Genomic DNA, 18,981 nt, shown 5'->3' on the forward strand with positions numbered 1-18,981 from the left:
AAAAAAAAAAAAAAAAAAAAAAGATTCCAGACATGCCCCCATCCTGCTGCCAATTTCAGATTCAGTAGATACAAGTTGGGGCCCTGTAGTTTTTACAGGTGATTCTTAGGTTCAGGCAAGTATGGACAATAGTACCTAGGAAGTAGTTTCTCGTGCATGACTTCCATTCAGAAATATTTATGACATCCTTACCACTGCAAGCCACAGTGTCAAGGGACCATGGAGAAGGGAGAAAAAAGAAGGGGAGGAGGAGAGAATGAAGAATTTAAAAACATTTGAAATAGGCCTTGTCTTCAAGGAACTTTATTATATACTTGTAATACAAGGTGGAATATGGGATAATGCCTTCAAGAGGTCTGTCAGTTCTGTTTTAGGAGAACTTTCACAGCTTTAGAAAACAAGGGAGACATAAGGACTATAGGCAAAATGTTACTACTAGCAGTGATGTTAAAAATGTCTGAGGCCTGGGCGTGGTGTCTCACGCCTGTAATCCCAGCACTTTGGGAGGCTAAGGCAGGTGGATTGCATGAGCTCAGGAGTTCAAGACCAGCCTGGGCAACATGCCAAAACCCTATCTGTACAAAAAATACAAAAATTAGCTGGTCATGGTGGTGCATACCTGTAGTCCCAGCTACTTGGGAGGCTGAGGTAGGAGGACTGCTTGAGCCCAGGGGGTTGAGGCTGCTGTGAACCAAGGTCATGCCAGTGCACTCCAGCCTGGGCAACAAAGTGAGACCCTGTCTCAAAAAAAGAAAAAGAAAAAGAAAAAAGTAGTGCAATTGGCCAGCTGTGGTGACTTATGTCTGTAATCTTAACACTTTGGGAGGCTGAGGCGGGAGAATTGCTTGAGCCCAAGAGTTCAAGACCAACGTGAGTAACATAGTGAGACCTCCTCTCTACAAAAAGTAGCTGGGTGCATGTCTGTGGTCCCAGCTACTTGGGAAGCTACGGTGGGAGGTTCACTTGTGCCCAGGAGGTCGAGGCAGCAGTGAGCTGTGATTTCACCACTGCATTCCAGCCTGGGTGACAGAGTGAGACCCTGTCTCAAAAAAAAAAACAAAAAACTTATAACCAGGACACTATGGAGACAGATTAGTGAGAGTGAATGCTGGTCATAGATGATTGATATGGCCATCCCAGTGTATGTCAGCTGAAGATCAACTCTTAATAGTAATAACAATGTAATTAGGTGCTAGGCCCTGGGCTCAGGTTTTGCATGCTTGTCTTCTAATGAGGTGAGTTTTGTTTTTGCAGGTGGAGAAACTGAGGCTTAAGATTAGTTAAGAAATTTCCTAAGGTCACACAGCTGCTAAGAAGTGGTAGCGCTGAGATTTGAGTTGCACAGGCAGACTGTAGTGCTTAATTGTGGGCTTTAATTCCCTACTTGCGGGATGTGATGTAGAATGCATGTAGAAGAGACATCTGTTTTAACCCATCCATTCATCTTTCTGGGCATACTCTCACTGTTGAGATTGAAGGCCAGTGAGAACACAGATAAACCCCTGTGTTCATCGAGGTATACATACAGTAAACAAATAACTGAATACATACAGAATCCATTCATTTTGGGTAATGAGAAATGCTATGAAGAAAAAGCAAGATAATTAAGAAGTTAGTGTTCAACAGAAAGACAGACTTTGCATGTTCTCACTTATTTGTGGGAGCTGTAAATTAAAACAGTTGAACTCATGGAGATAGTAGAAGGATAGTTACCAGAAGTTGGAAAGGGTAGTGGGGGGATGGGAGGAAATGGGGATGGTTAATGGGTATCAAAAAAATAAAATGGGCCAGGCGCAGTGGCTTACGCCTGTAATCCCAGCACTTTGGAGGCTCAGATGGGTGGATCACCTGAGGTTAGGAGTTCAAGACTAGCCTGGCCAACAAACCCTGTCACTACTGAAAATACAAAAAATTAGCCAGGCATGGTGGTGTGCTCCTGTAATCCCAGCTCCTCAGGAGGCTGAGGTAGGAGAATTGCTTGAACCCGGGAGTCAGAGGTTGCAGTGAGCTGAGATTGTGCCATTGCACTCCAGCCTGGGCAACAGAGCAAGACTCCATCTCAAAAAAATAAAATAAAATGAGTAAGACCTAGTATTTGCTAGCACAACAGGGTTGTGATCAAGATCAGCCTGGCCAAGAGGGTGAAACCCTGTCTCTACTAAAAATACAAAAAATTAGCCAGGCATGGTGGTGGGCGCCTGTAATCCCAGCTACTCGGTAGGCTGAGGCAGAAAAATGCTTGAACCTGGGAGGCAGAGGTTGCACTGAGCCGAGATCACTGCACTCCAGCCTGGGCGACAGAGCAAAACGCCGTCTCAAAAAACAAAACACTAAAAGAGTGTAACTGGATTATTTGTAACACAGAGCTTGAAAGCTTGAGGGGATAAGATATCCCATTTACCTAGTGTGATTATTCCACATTGCATGCCTGTATCAAACTAGCTCATGTAACACATAAATATATATACCTACTACATACCCAGAAAAATTAAAAAAAAAAAATTCAGAAGTTAGTGCTCAAGAGGGCCAAGTCTTGGGCATACAGTGCTCAGGAAAAACTGCACTGAGGAGTAGCATTTGAGCAGAAAACTAAATGATGAGAGAGTGAGCCACATAGGAGAGGGGTGTACCCAGCAGAGCAAACAGCAAATGGAGGAGTGTGGAAAGGGGCACACATGTGGTGTGGACAAGGAGCGGCAAGAGGAGTGAGTGAGGAGGAAGAGAGGGAAAGTAGCTAGAGATCTGAGAGGTTGAAAAGATGTGGGATTTTGTCTTTCTGTTTTATTTATTTTTTTTCGAGACAGTCTTGCTCTGTCACCCAAGCTGGAGTGCAGTGCGCGATCTCGGCTCACTGCAACCTCCGTCTCCCAGGTTCAAGCAATTCTCCTGCCTCAGCCTCCTGAGTAACTAGGACTATAGGCACCGACCACCACACCTGGCTAATTTTTGTATTTTTAGTAGAGATGGAGTTTCACCGTGCTGGCCAGGCTGGTCTCGGACTCCTGACCTTGTGATCCACCCACCTTGGCCTCCCAAAGTGCTGGGAGTTCTCACAGGCATCAGCCACCATGCCCGGCCTTTATTTTTTGCTTTTTTCAGACAAAGTCTCTCTCTGTTATGCCAAGGCTGGAGTTCAGTGGTGTGATCTTGGCTCATTGCAACCTCCACCTCACGGGTTCAAGCAGTTCTCTTGCCTCAGTCTCCCAAGTAGCTGGGATTACAGGCCACCACCATTACACCCGTCTAATTTTTTGTATTTTTAGTAGAGATGGGGTTTCACCACATTGGCAGGCTAATTTTTTTGTATTTTTAGTAGAGACGGGGTTTCACTTATTGCCCAGGCTGGTCTCAAACTCCCGACCTCAGGTGATCCACCTGCCTCAGCCTCCCAAAGTGCTGAGATTACAGGCATGAGCCACCAATCCTGGCCAGTGGTAAAGTTTTCATGCCTTGCCAGTGGATTGAATTTGGATGATGAGAAAGAAAGGACTTAAAAATGAGTCCTGGGCTGGGTGCAGTGGCTCATGCCTGTAATCCCAGCACTTTGGGAGGCTGAGACGGGCGAATCATGAGTCAGGAGATCGAGACCATCCTGGCTAACATGGTGAAACCCCGTCTCTACTAAAAAATACAGAAAACTGGCCGGGCGAAGTGGCGGGCGCCTGTAGTCCCAGCTACTCGGGAGACTGAGGCAGGAGAATGGCGTGAATCCGGGAGGCGGAACTTATAGCGAGTTGAGATCCAGCCACTGCACTCCAGCCTGGGCGACAAAGCGAGACTCCGTCTCAAAAAAAAAAAAAAAAAAAAAGGGGTTGTACCTGAGTGGCTGGATGAACAGTGGTACCTTGTTTTGACCTGGTATGTTAATTATAGTAATGCTGGTACTGTAACAGATAAACGCTAGCATTCTCAGTGGCTTAACGCAGTAGAAGTTTATTTCTCACTTTTGTAAAGCCCTATTGGGTGCTCCTGATTGGCAGGGCAGCTGTTCTCCAAGCAATGTTCAGGGACCCAGTCTCCTGCCATCTTTTTTTTTTTGGAGACGGAGTCTTGCTCTGTCACCCAGGGCTGGAGTGCAGTGGCATGATCTCGGCTCACTGCAGCCTCTGCCTCCCAGGTTGAAGCAATTCTCCTGCGTCAGCCTCCTGAGTAGCTGGGATTACAGGTGCACACCACCACACCCCTCTAATTTTTTGTGTTTTAGTAGCTACTGGGTTTTACCATATTGCCCAGGCTGGTCTCGAACTGCTGAGCTCAGGCAATCCTCCCACCTCAGCCTCCCAAAGCACTAGGATTACAGGTGTGAGCCACCACGCCTGGCCTTCCTGCCATCTTTAATACTTCCACAGTTGGCATGTTTGTCTGCATCAAGCTGGCTGGAGGAGGTAAGCTGGGAGGTGAATGCCTGGGAAGCCTGAATGATCCTCAGATTTCATTGGTTCACACTCAGTCTCATGGCCACACCTTGCTGCATGGGAGGCTGGGAAATGTAGTCTAACAGGTGTCCAGAAGAGGAAGTGCATTTGGTAAATATCTGGCTAGTCTCTGCTATGGATAGAGAACTCTGGGGCAGGAGCAGATTGAAGGTGAGTTAGAGAGGGTCAGGAATCCTGTTTTCTACAGACTCAGTTTAAGAGGACTCAAAGTGGGGCCACTGGGTAGCTAGCCCCTGGAGGAGCAATGAAGGAGTCATCAGTGGATGGTTCTTTAAAGCCATGGGACTGGATAAGCATCTCTGGGGAGAGTGCATAGGTAGAGAAGAGATCTGAACCCTGGGCATGGCAAGAATCCACAGTTAGGAAGCAAAGGAGAATTCACAAATAGAGACTGAGAAGAAACAGGAGGAAAAAATCACGGTCCCAAAAGCCCAGTGAAGAGTTTTTCAAGGAGAGAAAGATCAACTGTGTCATGCTGCTGAGACGTCAAGTAAGATGAGACCTCAGATGTGTGTGTGTGTTGGTGTTGGCAACAGGCAGGGTTGTTGGTGACCTTGATGAGGTGGTGTGATAGGAACAAAACCTTATTGAATGGGACTAAGAGGCTGAGAGGTGAGGAAGTGGTGACAGTGAATAGAGAGCTCTTTTTAGGCTTGGAATGAAGAAGAGCAGAAAAGTAGGGGGACCAAAGAATGATAACATGGTAGACAGTGTTTGTGTAGGACTGAAGAAATGACAGCATTCATCTGAAAATTGGGAAGATCCCATAATAAAATTCTCCTGCCTCAGCCTCCTGAGTATCTGGTACTACAGCGTGTGTGCCACCACACCTGGCTAATTTTTGTATTTTTAGTAGAAATGGGGTTTCACCATGTTGACCAGGCTGGTCTTGAACTCCTAACCTCAAGTAATCCACCCGCCTTGGCCTTCCAAAGTGCTGGGATTACAGGCATGAGCCACCATGCCTGGCTAGCTGTTTTTAAGTCAAGGAAATTTTATGTGCAAAAAGGAAAGTACCTAAATCTGATGTACCAAACTGATAGAATGAATTTCCCAATATTTGTTCCAGCAACTGGGGCTACAGCAGTGGACAAAAAGCTGAGCTCTTTGTTCTTGGGCAGGGTTCCTGAGGGGGAAGGTGGATATGCAGAACAAACCACCTGAGTGCCCTGTGTCCAGTTACAGTGGATATATAAATGGTCATCTTCCATTCCTATTTCCTCCTGTCAGACAAAGCCTTGTTAATCAGTCTGCAAACATTCTTTCAGTTAGGGGTTTTTCAGTATTCTGGAAAACACAATGTGGCAGTGTACAGAACACAACAATTCATGCTTTAGTCGGTTTTTGCACTTCCTGTTAAAATTCTGTTTAGAAAGCAGGATTTTAGGCTTTTTGCTGTGGTAGTGGGAGTATCCAGTCTAAGAAATGAACATTGTTCAGAACTGAAAGAACTTTCATATACTGAAATACACCCTTCATTGTGTTAATAGCTGTATATCTGGCTGGCCTTGGGGGTGGCGCTCGTCATGGTAAGATGCTTTTTCTCCGTACAAACCTTGTTTGCCTATAGGAGGATCGGATTCATCATGTTAGCTACAATAGCGCTATGCTGCAAGGGTGTGGTTTTTGATTTTTTTAAGGCAGGGTCCTACTCTGTCACCCAGGCTTGACTACAGTGGCGTGATTTCGGCTCACAGTAACCTCTGCCTCCTGGGTTCAGGCGATCCTCCCACTTCAGCTTTTTGGTTAGGTAGGACTACAGGCACACACCATCATGCCCGGCTAATTTTTGTATTTTTTGTACAGATGGGGTTTCACCAGGCTGGTCTTGAACTCCTGGGCTCAAGCAATCCTCCCGCCTCAGCCTTCCACAGTGCCAGGATTATAGTTGTGAACTGCAATGCCCAGCCTGGCAAGGCGGGTGTTTGTTTTGTTTTGTTTTTTGAGACGGAGTCTCGCTCTGTTGCCTGGACTGGAGTGCAGTGGCATGATCTCAGCTCACTGCAACCTCCACCTCCCAGGTTCAAGTGATTCTCCTGCCTCAGCTTCCCGAGTAGCTAGTACTACAGTGTGTGTGCCACCATGCCCGGCTAAGTTTTGTATTTTTAGTAGAGACAGGGTTTCACCATGTTGGCCAGGCTGGTCTCAAACTCCTGACCTCAAGTGATCCACCCACCTCGGCCTCCCAAAATGCTGGGATTACAGGCGTGAGCCATCGTGCTCAGCCAGGTGTTTGTAAGGCAAGGAAATTTTATGCGAAAAAAGGAAAATACCTAAATCTGATAACGTTTGTAGGATATCTATATAAGACATAACTTGGGCTAAGTGCTGTGGCTCACGCCTGTAATCCCAGCACTTTGGAGGGCCGAGGCAGGTGGATCACTTGAGGTCAGGAGTTTGAGGCCAGCCTGGCCAACGTGGTGAAACCGTGTCTCTACTAAAAATACAAAAATTAGTCAGGTGTGGTGGCGTGTGCCTGTAATTCCAGGTACTCAGGAGGCTGAGGCATGAGAATCGCTTGAACTCGGGAGGTGGAGGTTGCAGTGAGCCAAGATCCGCTCCAGCCTGCGTAACGGAGTGAGACTCTGTCACACACACACACACACAAAAGACATAACTAAATATCCACGGAAGTAAATGTTATAGTATGAAAGTAATAAATGCAATTCTATTTTTCACAAAAATACTAATTTAGACATTTATAATAGAGTGAATTATTCTATCATAAAGGGTTCCAAGGAAAAAAATGTTTATTGACTTGGATACAGTTTTTTTACTTTAGATTTCAGGTCAGTATTTGGGGAAACTGAAGTGATATCTAAACTGAAAGTGAGATATTTCCTCTTTGATTAAGGGAAACTCAACCAAAAACTCATTAATGCTTTGCTTGCCCGCATAGTCATTTATTGCCACTGAGAATATGTCTGATTTCTCCAGGCAAAGATGAAACAAAGAAGAGAAACTAAATGAACCAAAATAGTACTTTCTTTTTTTTTTTTTTTGAGATGCAGTTTTGCTCTTGTTGCCCCGGCTGGAGTGCGATGGCACGATCTCAGCTCATCTCAACCTCCGTCTCCCAGGTTCAAGTGATTCTCCTGCCTCAGCCTCCCAAGTAGCTGGAATTACAGGCATGTGCCACAATACCCAGCTAATTTTGTATTTTTAGTAGAGGTGGGGTTTCTCCATGTTGGTCAGGCTGGTCTCAAACGCCCAACCTCAGGTGATCTGCCCACCTCAGCCTCCCAAAAAAAACCCAAAAAATCTTTTTATTGAGAAATAGTTTCAGGCTTACAGAAAGTTATAAAAATAGTACATAGAATTCCCAAATACCTTTTACCCAGATTCCTCAAATGTCAGCCCTATTTGCTTTCTCATTTTCCATCTCTATATGTGTATGTGTGTGATACATACACATTTTTTTCCTGAGACACTTGAGAGCAATTTGCCAACTTGATGACCTTTTGCTTTTAAGTCCTTTTCTAGGCCGGGTGCGGTGGCTTATACTTGTAATCCCAGCACTTTGGGAGGCCGAGGCGGATGGATCACATGAGATCAGGAGTTCGAGACCAGCCTGGCCAACATGGTGAAAACTCATCTCTACTAAAAATACGAAGATTAGCCGGGCGTGGTGGCACATGCCTGTAGTACCAGCTACTAGGGAGGCTGAGGCAGGAGAATCTCTTGAGCCTGGGAGGCGGAGGTTAAAGTGAGCTGAGATTGTGCCACTGCACTCCAGCCTGGGTGACAGATCAAGACTCCATCTCAAGAATGAATGAATGAATAAATAAATATTTCAGTCCTTTCCCTACAGGACATTTTCTTACCTACAGTACAGTTGTGAAAACCAAGACATTTACATTGATACAATATTGTTATTGAGTATTTAAATTTTGCCGATTAATCCACTAATTTTAATTTTAAGAATAATATTTAATGGTTCATTTTGCTTGGTTATAGCCTCCATCACCGTGAGATCACTGCCCTGAGCCAATCTCTACAGCCCTTGTGGAAGCTGCCTTTTAGAGCCTTTCGCACAGGTAAGGAGCAATTAGAGATGGTGGTGGCCCTCTCTGTGCCTCAGTTTCATCGTCTGTAAATTGGGATCAACATAGGGTTGTTGTTACAGTTAAATGAATTAGTGTGCGGAAAGTACCTGGCACGCAGTTAATCACTAAAGCATTAGCTTTGCTTTGCTTTTTTTTTTTGAGACAGAGTCTTGCTCTGTCACCCAGGCTAGAATGCAATGGTGCAATCTCAGCTTACTAAACCTCCACCTCATAGGTTTAAGTAATTCTCCTTCCCCAAGTAGCTGGGACACAGACGTGCACCACCACGCCTGGCTAATTCTTATTATTAATTGTTGTTACTGTTTTTATATTTCAAAGACTGCATGCATACTGGCTAATTTTTGTATTTTTAGTAGAGATGAGGTTTTGCGATGGTGCCCAGGCTGGTCTCAAACTCCTGGCCTCAAGTGATCTGCCCACCTTGGCCTCCCAAAACGTTGGCATTACAGACATGAGCCACCATGCCCGGCCTCATTATGTTTTTTTGATTATAGCCATTCCGATGGGTGTCAGGGGGTCTCATTGTGGTTTTGATTTGCATTTCCCTGATTACTAATAATGCTGTATTAGTTTGCTAGGGCTATGGTAACAAAGTAACACAAACTGAGTTGCTTGAACAGCAGACATTTGTCTTCTTATTCGAGGGGCTAAATGTCTGAGATCAAGGTGTCAAGGGTGCTTCCTTTGGAGGGCTGTGAGGGAGAATCTGTTCCATGCCTCTTGCCTAGCTTCCAATGGTTTGCTGGCAATCTCTGGCATTCCTTACATATAGAAGCATCACTCTAGACTCCTCCTTCAGTTTCACATGGTATTCTCCCTGTGTGTATGTCTGTTTCTAGATTTTCCCTTTTTATAGGGATACCCATCATATTGGATTTGGACCCACCTTGGCCACCTTATTTTATTTTATTTTATTTTATTTATTTATTGAGAGGGAGTCTCGCTCTGTCATCCAGGCTGGAGTGCAGTGGCATGATCTCGGCTCACTGCAAGCTCTGCCTCCCAGGTTCACGTCATTCTCCTGCCTCAGCCTCCCGAGTAGCTGGGAGTACAGGCGACCGCCACCACGCCTGGCTAATTTGTTGTATTTTTAGTGGAGACGGGATTTCACCGTGTTAGCCAGGATGGTCGCGATCTCCTGCCCTTGTGATCCTCCCGCCTTGGCCTCCCAGAGTGCTGGGATTACACGCGTGAGCCACTGCGCCCAGCCTGCAACCTCATTTTAATTTGATAACCTCTGTAAAGACCTTCTCTCCAACCAACTAAGGGCACCGTCTAAGGTACTCAGGGTTAGAACTTCAACATAAGAGTTTTGGGGGAGTTTTCAGCAATTTAACGCATAACAGATATTTAACCTGTCTTTTCTTGTGCTTATTGGCCAACGTATGTTTTTTTTGGACAAAGGTGTATTCAAATCCTTTGCACATTTCAATTGATTGATTGAGAGAGTCTCACTCTGTTGCCCAGGCTGGAGTGCAGTGGCGTGATCATAGCTCACTGTAACCTTGAACTCCTGGGTTCAAGCAATCCTCCCACCTCAGCCTCCCTAGTAGCTGGGACTGTAGGTGCAAGCCGCTGTGCCTGGCTATTTGTCTTTTTTATTGTTGACCTGTAAGAATTTATGAGATTTTGCATTTGAGAGAGAATACCAGTGCCTGCTCAAAATTGGGCCTGTGTTATAAAAGCAAGATCAAAAAGTCCTGGGTGAGAAATGGTGTTTGGCTTCAAGTTCTGGACCTGTTGGTGACCACCTGGGCAACCTTGATTAATTTCTTGACCTCTTTGTGATTCAGTGTTTTCATCTTACTAATACATTTTGTGACTGCGGTGGCAGTTGAGGCCGTTGTAATTCTATAGGAAAGATGCCTGTCCTGTACTGACTGACAGAATTTGGAGACAGGAGGGTCTGAGTAGTGACCCAAGGTTTCACCTGCCTGCTAGATACCTTGAGGATCCAGTCACCTCTACTGAGGGCTTCTGAGGTGCACTGACTTTTCCTGACCCTCCCATTGGTGCTGGGTTTGCATGACTCTTCCCTATTCCTGTCTCCGAGGCTCAAAATTGTCCTGTTTTTTATTACAGATGCCAGAAAAGTCCACACTGCTCCTGCCCGAACCACGTTCCTGCTGCGTCCCCTGCCCATTCTGTTGGCGACAGGTGGCGGGTATGCAGGGTACCGACAGTATGAGAAGTACAGGGAGCGAGAGCTGGAGAAGCTGGGATTGGAGATTCCACCCAAACTTGCTGGTCACTGGGAGGTAGGAATGAGGCGAAACTGCCTTGGGTTCTTGTCCAGCAAACTGTCTGTCACTTTTCCAGTTGTTCCAAAGTTGAAATGTTTGAACAAGTCAAATATGCTTTCTTGGAGCTCACGTCTCTCGTCGGTTTTGGCCAGATACAGGACTTATAACTTCGGTGTCATGTCAAGCTTGTCTTCTGTCCCCAGACCTAACCCTGGTCTCCCCAAGGGTTCTAAGTAGAAATTTCATGCTGTTGAAGTCTCAGAGCGTACATCTTGAATTGGTGCTGACATCCTGGCTGTTCTGCTATTCTTTCCTTGTTAGTCGGAAGAGGGCTGAAACTATTGAGCTTTTGTGATGTGGATTAGTTCTCACCAGGAACCAGACAGAAATAATCAAATTCCTTTGTCATTATTGCTCAGAATGCTTCCTTCCATCATAGTCACACGATAGGGGCAGCCTGCATTGTTGTTGAATGCACAATACATAACGAAACATCTTGTTCCTCTGTGCTTCCTGTGTCCCAGGACGATTCCTGACTCACAGGAGACATTCAGTAAATTGTGAAATTGAATATAAAGGTGTAAGTTTAAAAATTGCCTTTTTTTATAGCCATAATTTAACAAATAAAAAATCTGAAATATCAAAGGACCAGTAATAGGCCTCAATACCCTGGGCAAAAGAAGGGGTGACAGTTGAGGCTTTGTAATATCTGGAATGCAATGGTGATCCACTCCATTTTGCTAATCCAGATCAGCTGAGTTCATTCTAATAGGACATATGGTGACCACAGCATTAGGATGCTGAAGGCAAGTCTCAACCATGCTCTGCAGTAGCTATGTGAAATGGGACATGTCACTTTCTGTCTGGTCTCGTGTCTTTAACAGTAAAACAGGTTGGGTTGGAACATGACTCTGAGATTCCATCCAACTCTAACACAATTTAGGAGTATTTGCTGCCATTGGCATTACATGCTACACTATAGATTTCCTTCCAAAATCCTTTTTTGGACTTTGATTTTGACCATTTTGTTCCAATAGAATCTAGTATATGGACTTCACTTGATTTCTAACAATCCTGTAAAACCGTGACTTAGTCAACTGACCATACAGATCCAGCTGTGGGAGTTACCCTAAGAGATATGTCTGCCCTTGCCCCCTATGTCCATGTGCCTACCCTTTGGCCTGTTCATATGCCTTGGGCTTTGTAATAACCTACCTTAAACAAACAAAAAAGTTTTCTGGTACTATATCACAAATTCCATTTGGTGAAGGATAATTATGTAGTAGGGGAGTCACACTTTCAAAGTATGCTGCACTCTTTCCCTATGGCATTGCTGGTTTGCCCTGTAAACATCATTCTCCATTAGATTAGTAGGTTAGTAAAGTACTTGTAAAGTGTAGGTAGCACATGACTGTGACTGCATGACCCCCCTCAAGTGTTAAACCCACGCTGACATCTTTCTGACCTTGGGAATTTATGAGGCTGACTCACCCTATAGTGAACTTGCATACTTTCAAGAAATTCCCACATACTTCAAAGGTTTCCCAAGAGAATAAAAATTTGGAAGAAGGCTGGGCGTGGTGGCTCAAGCTTGTAATCCCAGCACTTTGGGAGGCCGAGATGGGCCGATCACGAGGTCAGGAGATCGAGACCATCCTGGCTAACCTGGTGAAACCCCGCCTCTACTAAAAAAATACAAAAAAAAACTAGCCGGGCGAGGTGGCGGGCGCCTGTAGTCCCAGCTACTCGGGAGGCTGAGGCAGGAGAATGGCGTAAACCCGGGAGGCGGAGCTTGCAGTGAGCTGAGATCCGGCCACTGCACTCCAGCCTGGGCGATAGAGCAAGACTGTCTCAAAAAAAAAAAAAAAAAAAAAATTGGAAGAAACCTGCCACTTTCAAAATCGTAGAAGACCAGTGCCAGTAGTTTTTTAGTATCTGCTGTTTATGTAATTGGGGTTATTGCCATACATAGTTTCAGACCAGAAGATGGTTCTAAAGAGGACAGGGGTGATTAACTCATAAGTCCCAGGGCCTGGAAAGTGACAGGACACTGGCTTAATGCAGTGTGAGGTCTCAAAGCACCTGTTGGTAAATAACTGGGCTTAAGTTAGATACTCTTCCAGAGTGAATACAATGGCCACAGAACTCCTCCTGGATGTTCTTTTTCTTTGGTTGCAGTTATGAGGTCTTGCACTGTTGCCCAGGCTGGTCTCAAACTCCTGGGCTCAAGCGACCCTCCTACCTCAGCCTCCCGAAGTGCTGGGATTACAGGTGTGAGCCACTGCACTGGCCACTCCTGGATTTCCAAGTAGGACTCCAACACTTCATTTTATAAAGGGGAAGTGGTCTGGACTTGGAGTTGACATTGGAGTTTGAGTATCCCTTATCCGAAATGCTTGGGACTGAAAGTGTTTTGGATTTTTTTTTTTCAATGTTTGTATATATATATAACTTGTGGATGTGACCCAAGTCTGAACACAAAATTTATTTTATTTTATTTTATTTATTTATTTTTTTGAGATGGAGTCTCGCTCTGTTGCCCAGGCTGGAATGCAGTGGCGCGATCTCGGCTCACTGCAACTTCCACCTCCCTGGTTCAAGCGATTCTCCCACCTCAGCCTCGCTAGTAGATGGGATTACAGGCACCTGCCATCATGCCCGGCTAATTTTTATATTTTTGTAGAGACAGGGTTTCACCATGTTGACCAGGCTGGTCTCGAACTCCTCACCTCAGCCTCCCAAAGTGTGTGGATTACAGGTGTGAGCCACTGCGCCAGGCCAGTTTACTTATTTGAGGCAGAGTCTTGCTCTGTCACCTAGGGCTGGAGTACAGTGGCACGATCATGGCTCACTGCATCCCTGACCTCCTAGGCTCAAGCCATCCCCCCACCGCAGCCTTCCTGAGTAGCTGGGAATATAAGCCTGTGCCACCATGCCTGGCTAATTTGTTTGAATTTTTGTGGAGACAGGGGTCTCATTTATGTTTTAGATACACCTTCTACACATAGCGTGAGAGTAACTTTATACAACACTTTAAATAATTTTGTGCATGAAACAAAGTTTTTTGTTTTGTTTTGTTTTTTTGAGACAGAGTCTCACTCTCACCCAGGCTGGAGTGTGGTGGCATGATCTCGGCTCACTGCAACCTCCATCCCTGGGTTCAAGCAATTCTCCTGCCTCAGCCTTCTGAGTAGCTGGGATTACAGGTGCCTGCTACTGTGCCCAGCTAATTTTTGTATTTTTAGTAGAGACAGGGTTTCACCCTCTTGGCCAGGCTGGTCTTGAACTCATGACCTCGTGATCCACCCGCCTTGGTCTCCCAAAGTGCTAGGATTACAGGCGTGAGCCACCATGCCTGGCCAAAACAAAGTTTTGACTGTGACCTGTCACATGACATCAGATGTGGAATTTTTCACTTGTTGGTGTCATGTTGGCACTCAAAAAGTCTCTGATTTTGGAGCATTTTGGATGTTCAGATTAGGGATACTCAACTGTATAAGTTTTCAGGAATGGCAGCAGGTTGAGAAGGAGAGTCTTAAATGGCTGTCTGGGGCCAGGTCCTAATCCCATCTCTGGTTTCACCTAATCACTGTCATCACAAATGAAAAATGTGAGATCTTCCAAATGTAACTGATACCAGAATTGTCGGGGAACTTTAAAAATTATGAATTTGATGCCAGGCGCAGTGACTCACACCTGTAATCTCAGCACTTTGGGAAGCCGAGGCAGGCGGATCACGAGGTCAGGAGATTGAGACAATCCTGGCTAACAAGGTGAAACCCCGTCTCTACTAAAAATACAAAAATTAGCCGGGCTGGTGCCGGGTGCCTGTAGCCCCAGCTACTGGGGAGGCTGAGGCAGGAGAATGGTGTGAACCCGCGAGGTGGAGTTGCAGTGAGCCAAGATCACGCCGCTGCACTCTAGCCTGGGTGACAGAGCGAGATTCCGTTTCAAAAAAAAAAAAAGAATTACGAATTTGAATTCCTTAACTCCTGGAAATCTAGAAAGTTTGGGCTAGGCTCAAGATCTGTATTTCAGGAGCTCTGTAGGTGATTCTGATGATAAGCCAGCTTGAAGAACCAAAGGCAGATGAGCCCTACCTAATGTTCCCTTCGGGGCTACAGTTTTTTTGTTTGTTTGTTTGTGTTTTTTGAGACGGAGACTCGCCCTGTCACCCAGGCTGGAGTGCAGCAGAGCAATCTCGGCTCACTGCAACCTCCACCTCTTGGGTTCAAGCGATTCTCCTGCCTCAACCTCCCCAATAGCTGGGATTACAGGCGCCCACCACCAGGACTGGCTAATTTTTTGCATCTTTAATAGAGATGAGGTTTCACCGTGTTGGCCAGGCTGGTCTCAAACTCCTGACCTCAAGTGATCTGCCCACCTCGGCCTCCCAAAGTGCTGGGATTACAGGCGTGAGCCACCATGCACAGCCACTAATTTTTGTATTTTTTGTAGAGATGGGGTTTCGCCATGTTGCCCAGAGTGATTTCGAACTCCTGAGCTCAATGATTTACCCGGCTTGGCCTCCCAAAGTGCTAGAATTACAGGCATGAGCCACTGTGCCCAGCCAGTTTTAGTTTTTTTTTCTTTTTCCAGAGACAGGGTCTTACTGTGCTGCTCAGGCTGGAGAGTAGTGGTGTGTGATATCTTGCTACAGCCTTGAACTCCTGGGTTCACATGTTTCTTTCACCTTAGCCTTCCCAGTAGTGGATATAGGTGTGTGCCACTTCGCCAGGGTAGTTTTAATCTTACATTTAAGTCTTTTATCCATTTTTGAATTAATTTTTATTTACAGTATAAGAGAAGAATCCAATGTCCTTCTTTTGCATGTGGGCATCCAGTTTTCCCAGCATCATTTGTTAAAAAGACTATCCTTTCCCTATTGAATGGTCTTGGTATGCTTGTGGAAATCAGTCTTATTCCCTGTTAAATGACAGAGATGATACAGCAAACACTGTGACAGAATGTTGGAAAACAGAGGACATCATGATTCCCATGCCTTCTCGCCATGTGACTGTGATTGCTTCATCATGAGCTTTATTTTTTATGCATTCACTTCTTGTCTTTGTCTCTTAATTTTTTTTTTTTTTTTTTTTTTTTTTTGAGACGGAATTTCACTCTTGTTGCCCAGGATGGAGTGCAGTGGTGCCATCTCGGCTCACCGCAACTTCCGCCTCCTGGGTTCAAGCAATTCTCCTGCCTTGGCCTCCTGAGTAGCTGGGAATACAGGCGTGTGCCACCACACCCGGCTAATGTAGTATTTTTAGTAGAGACGGGAATTCTCCATATTGGTCAGGCTGGTCTCTAACTCCCAGCCTCAGGTGATCTGCCCGCCTCAGCTTCCCAAAGTGCTGGGATTACAAGTGTGAGCCACTGCACCCGGCTTTTTTTTTTTTTTTTTTTTGAGACTGCATCTCACTCTGTCTCCCAGGCCAGACTGCATGATCTCGGCTCACTGCAACCTCCGCCTCCCAGGTTCAAGTGATTCCCCTGCCTCAGCTTCCCAAGTAGCTGGGACTACAGGTGCGCACCACCACACCCAGCTAATTTTTGTATGTTTAGTAGAGATGGGGTTCCACCGTGTTGGCCAGGATGGTCTCAATCTCCTGACTTTGTGACCCACCCATCTTGGGCCCCCAAAGTGCTAGGATTACACGCGTGAGCTCCCATGCCTGTCCTTTTTTCTCTATTTTTAAATGGATTCAGCTGTTTTTTTTTTTTTTTTCTTTTTTGAGACAGGTTCTTGCTGTGTTGCCCAGGCTGGAGTGCAATGGTGCAGTCACAGCTCACTGTAGCCTTAACCTTCCGGGTTTAAGCACTCCTCCCACCTCAGCCTCCCAAGTAGCTGGGACCACAGGCATGCACCTCCACCACACTCAGCTAATGTTTTATTTTTTGTAGAGATGGGATCTCACTATGTTGCCTAGGCTGGTCTCAAGCTATCCTCCCACCTTGGCCTCCCAAAGTGCTGGGATTCCAGGTGTGAGCCACCCTGGAGCCACACTCTTGGCTCTTCCTCAGTGGTGACAGGCGCCCAGGTCCCGAAGTCTCTGGTTGCCACTGAGGCTTTACCACATCAGTTGATTCTGGTATACTGGTGGTCTTTGCCACCATGAATAATGTTGCAGAGCACACCTTTGCACATAAGGCCTTTTCCTCATGATGAATGCCTAGGTGTAGGATTGCTGCCTGAAAGGGTATGGACACCTTTATGATTTGTGGCATGCATTTGACTTCTAAAACAATCAGCGTATTTCCCCCTTATCTAAGGTTTCATGTTCCTGCAGTGTGAAAATATTAAATGTAAAATTCCAGAAATAATTCCTACTTTTTTTTTTTTTTTTTGAGACAGCGTCTCACTCTGTCGCCCAGGCTGGAGTGCAGTGGCGCGATCTCGGCTCACTGCAACCTCCACCTCCCGGGTTCAAGCAATTCTCCTGCCTCAGCCTCCCTAGTGGCTGGGATTACAGGCTTGTGGCACCACGCCTGGCTACTTTTTTTTTTTGTATTTTTAGTAGAGATGGGGTTTCACCATGTTGGCCAGGCTGTTCTTGAACTCTTGACCTCAGGTGATCCGCCCACCTCAGCCTCCCAAAGCTGGGATAACAGGCGTGAGCCACCATGCCCGGCCTCAATTCCTAAGTTTTAAATGTCTCCCTGTTCTGAGTAGCATAATGAACTCTCACTCTCTCCCACCTAGGATATGAATCCTCCCTCTGTCCATTGTGACCTCAGTGTCTATGCGCCTGCCCATAAGTCACTTAGTAGCCATCTCAGTTATCAGATCAGCTGTTGTGGTATTCCGGTGCTTGTGTTCAGGTCACCCTTATTTGGCTTGATGCTGGCCCCAAAGTGCATAATAGTGATTCTGGCAATTTGGATTGCCGAAGAGAAAGCGGTAAAGTGCTTTCTTTAAGTGAAAAGGTGAAAGTTCTGGACTTCAAAAGGAAAGAAAAAAAATCATATGCTGATTTTGATAAGATCTATGGTAAGACTGAGTCTTTTATCCATTAATTGAGCATGATGTCGAGGCGGGTGGATCACCTGAGGTCAGGAGTTCAAGACCAGACTGACCAACATGGTGGAACCCCTTTTCTAGTAACTACAAAAAATTAGTCAGGAGTGGTGACACATGCCTGTAATCCCAGCTACTCGGGAGGCCGAGGCAGGAGAATCGTTTGAACCCGGGAGGCAGAGGTTGCAGTGAGCCGAGATCGCGCCACTGCACTCCAGCCTGGGCGACAGAGTGAGATTGTGCCATTGCACTCCAGCCTGGGCAGCAAGAGTGAAAGTCCGTCTCAAAAGAATAAAAAAAAAAAAAAGGTCGGGCTTGGTGGCTCACACCTGTAATCCCAGCACTTTGGGAGGCCGAGGCGGGTGGATCACCTGAGGTAAGGAGTTCAAGACCAGCCTGGCCCACATGGTGAAACCCCGTCTCTACTAAAAATGCAAAAATTAGCCGGGCATGGTGGCAGGCACCTGTAATCCCAGCTACTCGGGAGGCTGAGGTGGGAGAATTGCTTGAACCTGGGGGGCAGAGGTTGCAGTGAGCCGAGATCACGCCATTGCACTCCAGCCTGGGAGACAGAGTGAGACTCCGTCTCAAAAGAAAAACAAAAAAAACACCAAACTGAAACAAAAAGGATGTTTATTTTTTTTTTTTTTTTTTTTTTTTGTCGGGGGGTGTTTGTTTCTGTCGCCCCGGCTGGAGTGCAGTGGCCGGATCTCAGCTCACTGCAAGCTCCGCCTCCTGGGTTCACACCATTCTCCGGCCTCAGCCTCCCGAGTAGCTGGGACTACAGGCGCTGCCACCTCGCCCGGCTATTTTTTGTATTTCTTAGTAGAGACGGGGTTTCACCGTGTTAGCCAGGATGGTCTCGATCTCCTGACCTCGTGATCCGCCCATCTCGGCCTCCCAAAGTGCTGGGATTACAGGCTTGAGCCACTGCGCCCGGCCAAGGATGTTTTTATGTTAAGTTTTTATTCCACAGAATGATGTCGCTAGAAAGGGTAGCTTGAGGCCCGGAGTGGTGGCTCATGCCTGTAATCCCAGCACTTTGGGAGGCTGAGGTGGGCGGATCACTTGAGCTCACCAGTTTGAGACCAGCCCGGGCAACGTGGTGAAACCTCGTCTCTGCTAAAAATACAAAAATTAGCCGGCGTGGTGGCATGGGCCTGTGTTGCTGGCTCCTTGGAAGGCTGAGGTGGGAGCATTGCTTGAGCCAGGAGGTA

General features: G+C 46.2%; 1 protein-coding gene across 9 annotated transcripts in view; it reads left to right on the forward strand.

Annotated features, from left to right (window-relative positions):
* PISD (phosphatidylserine decarboxylase) overlaps positions 1-18,981 on the forward strand; it is a 49,199-nt gene that overhangs the window by 8,133 nt on the left and 22,085 nt on the right. For 7 of the 9 annotated variants that reach the window (XM_025400076.1, XM_025400072.1, XM_025400071.1 and 4 more), the window contains exons 2-3: positions 8,394-8,473; positions 10,586-10,761. In XM_025400076.1, coding sequence (XP_025255861.1) covers positions 8,394-8,473; positions 10,586-10,761 — 256 coding nt within the window. The remainder of the gene's footprint in view (positions 1-8,393; positions 8,474-10,585; positions 10,762-18,981) is intronic. The other 2 variants (XM_025400075.1, XM_025400069.1) reach the window with 1 other exon arrangement.

This window comes from Theropithecus gelada, chromosome 10 (genome assembly GCF_003255815.1).
Source record: "Theropithecus gelada isolate Dixy chromosome 10, Tgel_1.0, whole genome shotgun sequence".
NCBI lineage: Eukaryota > Metazoa > Chordata > Mammalia > Primates > Cercopithecidae > Theropithecus > Theropithecus gelada.